Below are 11,189 nucleotides of genomic sequence, written 5' to 3' on the forward strand. Positions count from 1 at the left end.
AAGCCTGAGAGGAAGAAAACCAACGCTTTAGTTTCTAGACTATCAGTTGCCACACGTTCCTGACTGTAGACATGCCTTCTGATTTGGTTACATACAATCCACAGCTAGGCTATTTTATTTAAATTAGCTATTGATCCTCTGGCTAAATTATAGGTTTACTCCTGGTGTAATATTGGGAATTACTTCATTTCTCAGACTGCGGAGTGCTGCAGCACCTCAACACACTTCCCACAGCTATTATTCTATTAGGAGATAAATGAAGAAGTGCAATGCTGGAGAGATGAGTTGGCGGCGCATGTCTATAACAGCACAGAGAGGGAGAGAGATGATAGAAAGTTAATCTCATTTTAGTTCTGTGAGAGATACAGGCGTGCTTCTCTCTCACCACAGCAATGGTCACGCCTTGGTCTACATAGGCTACAATGTTTCACAAACCATAAACCCGGGACGGCCCAACATGAATAAATTCTTAGAATATCAGGCACGTTTTCATATTACGATTTTTAGGGGGCATGACAATTACAGAGGAATCCAAATGTAACTACTCTGATTGCTTTTATGAGGATTTCTACATTGCAAACATTGGAAATTATTTTTCATGCTATCTGATCCTGGCAAATGGGTTCCGGAACGAAAGACTACAGAACTGAGAGGTGCTGGAGGATCCGGCTCAATTAAGCACCGCCCTTCTCATATAATGGGGTATGGCCATCCCAAGGATCTCTGAATGCGCGGACAGTTGCACCAAAGTCTTTTTATAACTAAACAAAAATAGACCACAACCAGTTGTTTCCAATAGGAACAGATGAGTCATATTGGGCAGAGTCAAGCACGAGCTAACAAGATCCTATTGGCGCGTTCTAGTACACATTTATGTTAGGGAACTCCTCTGTGAAGTGCTCGTGTACAATAACTCAATTCGCCTTTGCTTTCCTTCTAAACAATGCTATAAAAAGAATTACTTTTGCAAAGAGTAAAATCTACAAAACGTAGTCCACTCTGTTCATAACAGATTTTAGTTTTGGGAACAGAAAACTGTATCAGATGTTTCATCGATTAGAACATTTGCAGAATGTCGTCCAAAATCCATCTCGTTCCATCTTTGGTTTGGTGTAAAATTCACGAGCCGGTAAAATGGCGCTGTCCACTCTGTCTGCGTCAACGGACTTCAGTGCTGGTGCAGAGAGACAATTTCAGGTCACACTACAGGTTTGAAGCTGAATGTAATGATTATCATGTGTTCTAATATTCAGACACATTCAGTTGTTTCTATCTTTATAAATGTTACTATGGTGTGAACGGGAAATATCATTGATTTTTGATGTGAAATAATACAGTGGTATTATTATTATTAAGGTTATTCAGGAAAATAGTACATAGTGCTGCCTAAAACATACTACAACCTTGTACTGAAAGTATTTGTCATTTCTGCATTTATGTGAATTTGGGAAATCTACTATAGATCAAGTTCACTTACGTTGTGTAGATTCATTTTAAAGCATGTACTTTGTCTAATTTTAATTATTTCATGTTTTGTTGTCAATGCTTAGCTGCCTGATCTGTTGAAATGACTTGGACAGGAGCTCACCGGGCTGAGTACCGGCACCTCAAATTTCTACTGTTTGAGCTCATGTTCCTCTTATAGAATATTAGTTCAACAGTATTGTGGAGCTCCTGCACCTAAATATAAACAGTACCGGCACCAATTTCAGTCCAAGTCAAGCACTGAATTAGATAATTGAGAAGAAGAAATATAATATATTTTTAGAGAATAAAGAAAGTGCCTGAACTGTCAAGACAATAACGTTTGTGTCTGTTTCTCATTATATCTACAGGACGACGAGAATTAAGTCTGAAGCCGGTAACATCCACAGTGAGGGCAAACCCAGCCTGCCTCTCTCCTTCCACACTGAGTCCAAACCTACAGTCACTGGGTCCTGATTGTGACAGTGGAGCCCAGTTTGCACTGCAGGGTCCAGAGATGGCATCAGTGAAGCTGGAAGACTGCAGTCAAACACTGGAGCTGAATGTCAACATTAAAGATGAAGAAGAGGAGGAGAAGATTGGGACATCTGTTTCTCATGGTAAGATCAGGTTCTAACTAACTAAGTTTGTTGTTCATTCCAACTTCCCACTGTGCATGAAAAGTTGCTGTAGAACTGTTTCATGATGAACTGTTTCAATGAGAAGGTAGATGTTATTTCATGCTACTGACACTTGCATGGTTTGACACCAGTATTGCCAGCATTTGTTTTATTCACTGGGCTATCTGGAGTGCTCAGAGAGTAGACTAAAGAAGTGAAGTAGACAAACTGCCAGTGTTTTGAAGTTCTATGAAATGAGTCTGTGTAGTTACTAACCCTTGTGATGGTGAGTGGAGGATGACACGCCCCTTTTTAGCTTTCATCTCTTACCCACTTTTAGAATAGTTGTATTGTACAGCCTACTGATATGAATACATATGTCACCCGGGTACAGCCGGAAGCGGACTGGCCACCTCTTTGGGCCTGTTTCCTCTCTACCTTTCTTCCAAAGTTCCTTCTTTCTAGGGAGTTTTTCGTGGCCACTGTGCTTCTACATCTGCATAGGTTCCTCTTTGGGTTTTTAGGCTGGGTTTCTGTAAAGCACTTTCTGACAACTGCTGATGTAAAAAGGGCTTCATAATATACATTTGATTGACATGTATATCACACCAACTGACTGGTTCTTCTGATGTTGTTCACACAGGAGACCATGTTGAGCCATTCTCTATATCCAGAGACCAACAGCAGGAAGATCACAGAGCTAAGAGGTCTCACAACTGCCCACATTGTGAAGAGATTTTCTCAATTTTCTCAAAACTAAAAATACACCTAAAAATACACACAGGAGAGAATCAGTATTCCTGTACTGACTGTGGGAAGAGATTCACAACATCAGGGAATCTGACGGTTCATCAGAGAGTACACACTGGAGAAAAGCCTTACTCCTGCTCTGACTGTGGGGCGAGTTTCTCTCGACTGGGCCACTTAAAAACACATGAACATATACATACAGGAGTGAAGCCTTACTCCTGCTCTGATTGTGTAAAATGCTTCACAACATCAGCTGAGCTAAAAGTTCATCAGAGAACACACACAGGAGAGAAGCCTTTCTTCTGCTCTGACTGTGGAAAGAGTTTCTCTCAACTTTCCCACTTAAAAACACATGAACGTATACATACAGGAGAGAAGCCTTACTCCTGCTCTGACTGTGGAACGAGTTTCTCTCTACTGTGCAACTTAAAAACACATGAACATATACATACAGGAGTGAAGCCTTATTCCTGCTCTGACTGTGGAAAGAGTTTCTCTCTACAGTGCAACTTAAAAACACATAAACGTAGACATACAGGACTGAAGCCTTACCCCTGCTCTGAATGTGTAAAATGCTTCACAACATCAACTGAGCTAAAAGTTCATCAGAGAACACACACAGGAGAGAAGCCTTACTCCTGCTCTGACTGTGGAAAGAGTTTCTCTCTACTGAGAACCTTAAAAACACATGAACGTATACATACAGTAGTGAAGCCTTATTCCTGCTCTAACTGTGGAAAGAGTTTTTCTCAACTGGGCCACTTAAAAACACATGAACGTATACATACAGGAGAGAAGCCTTACTCCTGCTGTGACTGTGTAAAATGCTTCAAAACATCAGCTGAGCTAAAAGTTCATCAGAGAACACACACATCAGAGAAGCCTTGCTCCTGCTCTGACTGTGGGAAGAGTTTTTCTCGACTGGACCTCTTAAAAACACATGAACGTAGACATACAGGAGTGAAGCCTTACTCCTGCTCTGACTGTATAAAATGCTTCACAACATCAGCTGAGCTAAAAGTTCATCAGAGAACACACACAGGAGAGAAGCCTTACTCCTGCTCTGACTGTGGAAAGATTTTCTCTCAACTGGGCCACTTAAAAACACATGAACGTATACATACAGGAGTGAAGCCTTACTCCTGCTCTGACTGTATAAAATGCTTCACAACATCAGCTGAGCTAAAAGTTCATCAGAGAACACACACAGGAGTGAAGCCTTACTCCTGCTCTGACTATTGAAAGAGTTTCTCTTGAATGTGTCAGTTAAAAAGACACCAAGGTAAACATAATCTGATCTGATCTGTAGATTTTTTTTAAACAACAGCTGAGCTAAAAGGTCACCAGTGAACAGACACAGGAAAGAAGCCTTATTTCTGCTCTTAATGTGGCAAGAGTAACTCAAGAAAAGGTGAAAGTCACCAAGTAAAATACTACTTGAGTTAAAGTCTAAGTATTTGGTTGTAAATAGACTTAAATATCAAAAGTAAAAGTATGAGTAATTTCAAATTCCTTAAATTATCCTCTCCTGCAGGGGTGGGCAATTCCAGTCCTCGAGGGCCTGATTCGTGTCACAGTTTTGCCCCAGCCCCAGCTAACACACCTGACTCCAATTGTCACCTAATCATGATCTTCAGTTTAGAATGCAATTTGATTAATCTGGATGGAGAAAAAGTGTGACACCAATCAGGCCCGAGGACTGGAGTTGCTCACCCCTGCTCAACAGGATGGGTGTCCCTAAACCGGGACGGTAGTTGCTAACATGTGCTAATGTGACTAGAATGACGTTGTATACAACAGACAACTTTCTGGGACATAGACATGTCTTTATATCGGCAGAAACCTAAAATTATTGTTAATCTAACTGCAGTGTTCAATTAACAGTAGCTATGACAGTGAAAAAATATCATGCTATTGTTTGAGGAGAGTGCACAACAACAAAACATATCTAAACATCATTGCCAATCAGATGCATCCCTTCATGGCAGCACTGTATCCATCTGCAAGTTGATTTTCAGCAGGATTATGCCACAAGGCTTGTCCAGGAATGGTTCCAAGAACAATACAGTGAATTCAGTGAGCTGAATTCACTGTAATTGTGCATCTGTGGGAGGAGATGGAATGAGCAATTCGGAGTAAATCCACACCCAGCCAACTTGACACAATTGTAGGAAGCATTGTAGTCAACATGGGCCATCATCCCTCTGAAACGCACACAACACCTTGGACAGTCCATGCCCCAACGATATTAAGGCTGTTCTGAGGACAAAGGGGGCTGCAACTCAATATTAGGAAGGCGTTCCTAATGTTTTGTACACCATGTATATCAGATAAAGATGGTGTGATGATCAGTTTTTAGCATTAGTTTGGGTGGATTATTTTATATTACTAAATAACTTTTGTTTAATGATGAACAAGCTATGAATTTACTACTTGTGTTTATTAAATTTGTCTTTTAATACTAGATTCATTATTTTAGTCATTGATGATGAATGTATTTGAATAACTGTATTGAAGTTAATTGATCTGATGGCAGGTAGCCTAGCGGTTAAGAGTGTTGGGCCAGTAACTGAAAGGTTGCTGGTTTGAATCCCGAGCTGACAAGGTGAAAAATCTGTCATTGTGCCCTTGAGCAAGGCAATTAACTCTAATTTGTCTTGTAAATCGCTCTGGATAAGAGCATCTGCTTAAATGACAAGAATGTAATGAAAAATGTTTGTACATACATTTTTTTCTCTTGTGTATAATTAAATGAAATAAACTGTTTGAAGTGAAATACTGTATATACAATACACAACATTATCACTTTGTTGACCCTGGTCAGAGGTACAGGACCATAGTAAACTAGACTATGTAGCTGTTGTTATTAGTAGCCTACAGTTTCCATGCAATACAGCATGTCAGATCGCTAATGATTAGGTGTACAGGCTGCTACATTTCTGCTTGTGTCTGTCGGCAGTGATGTGTTATCAGGCTAAATAACCACTATTATGTTGTTTTTGGTTTGCTAGTTGCACCAGTAGCATGCTATTTTCCTGCAATGGTAGTGACCTAAAAACAATATGTTTCCATTGTATTAGAGGCCTAGAAACATAGAAGAAACTGACAGACGTGTCATAATAGCCCGGAAGTAAAGCTGCACTGGGAGACACATTTGAAATGGAATACATTGAATACATGCAGCAGGGTGGAAACAATCACAGGTAAACACAGTTTAAATGTATTGTTGGAAGGGCTGTGGTCACCATTCATGTAATACATTAAATATATTGATCAGATGGTATTGGGGAGCTATTTCTTAGGGGTTTCACAGGTACATTATTTACCCATTTCAATCTTATACCAACCAACCCTATGGTTGGTGTGACTGTTATGGACAGAGCAGACCATCTGATATGCCCTTAAATATTGTAATATGCAACCTGGAAATAAAATGGAAGAGGACCAGTGCTTCGACAGTGTAAGTTGATAAGAACTGCCTAGTTAAATAAAGGTTAAATAAAAACAGCCGAAACAGTTCGGAAGTTTGTGCATATATTATGACGACATTTTGTTTAGTTTTCGTTTTGGGCTTTTTTCGCGCTATTTGTGCGCACACATTTTTTCCTGGAGGCAAGCCAAAGTCGGTAGCCGAAGTCTAAGCCCCTTCATTGGTCAACAGAAGGCTTACGCTCATTGATATAGGCTATAGCAAAAGCCATTTTAAAGTATAATGCAGTTGATTTGTGATGATGACACAAACATTATATGAAGCAGGACAGTCATTCAAACCTTAAAATCCAATTATAATTTGGAAACAGAGAGGAGTCTATGGCGTCTCAAAATGGACAAACAGTACTACTGCCACTTTTTTCTTGTTTTTTAAGCAAAGGTCTTTTAAGGGAGTATGCGAGCACACTCGTTAAGAAGGCTAGGCGAACCTAAGCGATGACAAAATAAGTTTTCTTTATAAAATAAATGAATATTTAGAGCAAATGCAACTCTAACTAAATATAACTCCAAAGGAACTCTAATTAAAGGGATAGTTCAGTCAAATTACAAGTGTCCACCTTGGTTTCCTCACCCTGTATACAATCCCAATAATGTGCACGTCAGCAGTGAAGTTCTGAAGATGGAGGACTTTCAGTACAGCAGTGTTCCCCAACCCTGGTCCCAAAGGGGGGGACATGTATATTTTTGCCCTCACACTCACATACCTTATTCAATTCAAAGGCTTGAGTTGCTTAGTTGAATCCAGTGTGTGATTGTTAGGGCAAAAACAAAAAAGATCACCTCTATGGATCCCCAGGACCAGGATTGGAAAACAATGTAGTACATACCAAAAGGTGTGATGATGCAAATTATATACAATTATCATTTTTCTAATTTGCATAATCCCACTTTTTCCCACATCCCACTTTTTTTCTCCGTACTGAAAGTGCTCTATATTGAAAACTTGACTGCTAACATGCAACCTTTTTGGCGTTGTATTAACAGTAGACTAATGAACAAAATACAACGAGAACATTTTTTTGTTGTAAAAACCTCCCTTTCATAGCACCTACCGCTCCATTAAAGGAGTAGTTCACTATTTACAACTTGAAGTCCTGTATGTCAGATTACTTGGTTGGTATTCAGGGGACGAGGTACAGTATGTACTCAGGAGATGAATCTCTGATCTTAGCAGTGCCTTTCTTACACCTTCACAGCATTGCACTGTGGTTCTTCAATGTTTCCCTGCCGCTGTTCGAACGGATAAAACATTTGTGGATCTTTAGAAAATGTCTCCTGTTTCTGCCGTTTACATCACGTTGCAATGATTGTTTTGCTAAATGTTTTTGTTGTTGTAGACCTGGCCCAATGGAAACCTGTCCAGTGATGCCATCTCTAGATCCTGCAGTGCAACAAGTCTCCACTGTCACAATCAGGACCCAGTGACTGTAGGTTTAGAATCTGTTTTGAAGGCAGTGTGGAAGGAGAGAGGCAGGCTGGGTTTGTCCTCACTGTCAACTCTGTCTGAGATCAACCTCCGTGCAGGCCACACCTCCTTCCATTGTATGTATGATCACATTTTGAACAATGGCTTCCTAAAATGCTGTGGTGCTGACTAACACAATAGGAAAGGTTTGGTAGATGTGGGCCATCACATGTGAGGTCATAGTTCTTTCACTCTGAACATTCATATCAATGACTCACCTTGAAATGGACCATCAATACCAGAGTTCTACAAGACTATTTACATGATCAACTGGGCATTACAACAGCCTGACCCTCAGCATAGTCCTGGGCATATATTGAGCTCCAACAAAGGGGCGTGGAAAAGGTCTGTTGAAATGAATACTGCAGTGGTGTGAGAAAGGTAACACAAGTTTCCTCTCTGGTTCCATCCCCCAATAGTAACTTGGTCATTATTGGATTGTGATGGTAATTCTGTCCCTGGACTTTGGCACCATAGAAAAATACTAATAATACATTACAATAATATGCTAACATATGGAATGGTTTAAGAAGGTCATACCATGGATTGTTTAGATAATTGATTTAGAATTTTAGGACTACATTAGGTATAAAAATATATATATTGAATTTGGCCTTTACTACTATATCCCATCGAAACACATTGAATGACACCTTCATTAAAATACTAATGGTGAAAACTGATCAACACGTCATCAATATCTGATACATTTAGTACAATTTAGTATTTTATTAGGATCACCAGCGGCTACTCTTCCTGGGGACAAACATGAAACACTAATAATACATAATATACATACAAGCTCTACATTTATCATTAAACAAAACGTATTTAGTAATATAAAATAATCCTGAAAACTGATCATTTTAATCTTTATCTGATATACACGGAGCGTACAAAGCATTAGAAACACCTTCCTAATATTGAGTTGCACCCCCCTTTGTCCTCAGAATTAGCCTCAATTCGTCAGGAAATGGACTGTCCAAGGTGTTGTGTGCGTTCCACAGAGACGCTGGCCCATGTTGACTCCAATGCTTCCTGCAATTGTGTCAAGTTAGCTGGGAGTGGATCTACTCCGAATAGCTCGTTCCATCTCCTCCCACAGATTCAGTAAGCTGAATTCACTGTAATGTTCTTGTTCTTGGAACCATTCCTGGACAAGCCTTGTGGCATAATCCTGATAAACACACAATTGTGCCATCTGGTTTGCTTAAAAACTTCAAGGAAGAAGTAAGGTTCACTCCTTTGTGTGTTCTCTACAGTCAGATCAGTGGTAAGGCTTCTCTCCTTTGTGTGTTCTCTATAGTCAGATCAGTGGCAAGACTTCTCTCCTTTGTTTACCTTGATGGCTTTTTAATTGGCCCATTTGAGAGAAACTCTTTCCACAGTCAGAGCAGGAGTAAGGCTTCTCTCCTGTATGTATACATTCATGTCTTTTTAAGTGGCCCAGTCGAGAGAAACTCTTTCCACAGTCAGAGCAGGAGTAAGGCTTCTCTCCTGTGTGTGTTCTCTGATGAACTTTTAGCTCAGCTGATGTTGTGAAGCATTTTACACAGTCAGAGCAGCAGTAAGGCTTCACTCCAATATGTCTACGTTCATGTCTTTTTAAGTGGCCCAGTCGAGAGAAACGCTTTCCACAGTCAGAGCAGGAGTAAGGCTTCTCTCCTGTGTGTGTTCTCTGATGAAATTTTAGCTCAGCGGATGTTGTGAAGCATTTTACACAGTCAGAGCAGGAGTAAAGCTTCACTCCTGTATGTATACGTTCATGTGTTTTTAAGGTGCTCGGTAGAGAGAAACTCTTTCCACAGTCAGAGCAGGAGTAAGGCTTCACACCTGTATGTATACGTTCATGTGTTTTTAAGTGGCCCAGTAGAGAAACTTGTCCCACAGTCAGAGCAGGAGTAAGGCTTCTCTCCTGTATGTATACGTTTATGTGTTTTTAAGTTGCCCAGTAGAGAGAAACTCTTTCCACAGTCACAGCAAGAGTAAGGCTTCTCTCCTGTGTGTGTTCTCTGATGATCTTTTAGCTGAGCTGATGTTGTGAAGCATTTTACACAGTCAGAGCACGAGTAAGGCTTCACTCCTGTATGTATACGTTCATGTGTTTTTAAGTGGCCCAGTCGAGAGAAACTCTGTCCACAGTCAGAGCAGGAGTAAGGCTTCCCTCCAGTGTGCACTCTCTGATGAACTGCCAAGGCTCCTGGTGTTGTGAATATCTTCCCACAGTCAGTACAGGAATACAGATTCTCTCCAGTGTGTATTTTTAGGTGTATTTTTAGCTTTGATAGAATTGGGAAAATCTCCACACAATGTGGGCAGAGGTGAGACCTCTTAGCTCTGTGATCTTCCTGCTGTTGCTCTCTGGATGTAGAGAATGTCTCAACACGGTCTCCTGTGTGAACAATATCAGAAGAACCAGTCAGGTGGTGAGATATACATGTCAATCAAATTTATTTTATAAACCCTTTTTACATCAGTAGTTGTCAGAAAGTGCTTAACAGAAACCCAGCATCAAATACCCAAAGAGCAAGCAATGCAAATGTAGAAGCACAGTAGCCAGGAAAAACTCCCTAGCAAGCAGGAATCTTGGAAGAAATGTAGAGAGGAACCAGGACCAAATGGGTGACCAGTCCTCTTCTGGCTGTACCGGGTGACATATGTATTCATATCAGTAGGCTGTACAATACAGGGGAATAAAACTATTCTAAAAGTGGGTAAGAGATGAAAGCTAAAAAGGGGCGTGTCATCCTCCACTCACTATCACAAGGGTTAGTAACTACACAGACTCATTTCATATCATCCTCCACTCACTATCACAAGGGTTAGAAACTACACAGACTCACTTCATAGAACTTTAAAACACTGGCAGTTTGTCTACTTCACTTCTTTAGTCTACTCTCTGATCACTCCAGATAGCCCAGTGAATAAAACAAATGCTGGCAATACTGATGTCAAACCATGCAAGTGTTAGTAGCATGAAATAATATTTACCTTCTCATTGAAACAGTTCTACAGCAACTTGTTATGCACAGTGGGAAGTTGGAATGAATAACACAAACTTAGAACCTGCTCTTACCATGAGAAACAGATTTCCCAATCTTCTCCTCCTCTTCTTCATCTTTAATGTTGACATTCAGCTCCAGTGTTTGACTGCAGTCTTCCAGCTTCACTGATGCCATCTCTGGATCCTGCAGTGCAAACTGGGCTCCACTGTCACAATCAGGACCCAGTGACTGTAGGTTTGGACTCAGTGTGGAAGGAGAGAGGCAGGCTGGGTTTGTCCTCACTGTTGATGTTACCGGGCTCAGACTTAATTCTAGTCGTTCTGTAGCAACAATGAAAAACAGACAAAAAAAAGTTAGTCTTGACAGTTCTGGCACTTGCTTTATTCTCAAAAA

The 11,189-nt window shown here is 40.4% G+C and overlaps 2 protein-coding genes across 2 annotated transcripts; one reads left to right on the plus strand and one right to left on the minus strand.

The window, feature by feature from the left end:
- Positions 1-2,696: 2,696 nt before the first annotated feature.
- LOC120033651 (zinc finger protein 271-like) lies at positions 2,697-3,998 on the plus strand (the record flags this gene model as incomplete). The annotated part of the gene is made up of 2 exons (XM_038980085.1): positions 2,697-3,198; positions 3,283-3,998. Coding segments are annotated over 2 exons (1,218 nt in total), but the record flags the coding sequence as incomplete, so codon positions are not given.
- Positions 3,999-8,496: 4,498 nt separating this feature from the next.
- LOC120033655 (gastrula zinc finger protein XlCGF17.1-like) lies at positions 8,497-10,898 on the minus strand (the record flags this gene model as incomplete). Its single annotated transcript, XM_038980088.1, has 3 exons — positions 8,497-9,600; positions 9,686-10,183; positions 10,868-10,898. Coding segments are annotated over 3 exons (1,032 nt in total), but the record flags the coding sequence as incomplete, so codon positions are not given.
- Positions 10,899-11,189: the final 291 nt, after the last annotated feature.

The sequence above is a fragment of the Salvelinus namaycush genome, chromosome 40, assembly GCF_016432855.1.
Source record: "Salvelinus namaycush isolate Seneca chromosome 40, SaNama_1.0, whole genome shotgun sequence".
Classification (NCBI taxonomy): domain Eukaryota; kingdom Metazoa; phylum Chordata; class Actinopteri; order Salmoniformes; family Salmonidae; genus Salvelinus; species Salvelinus namaycush.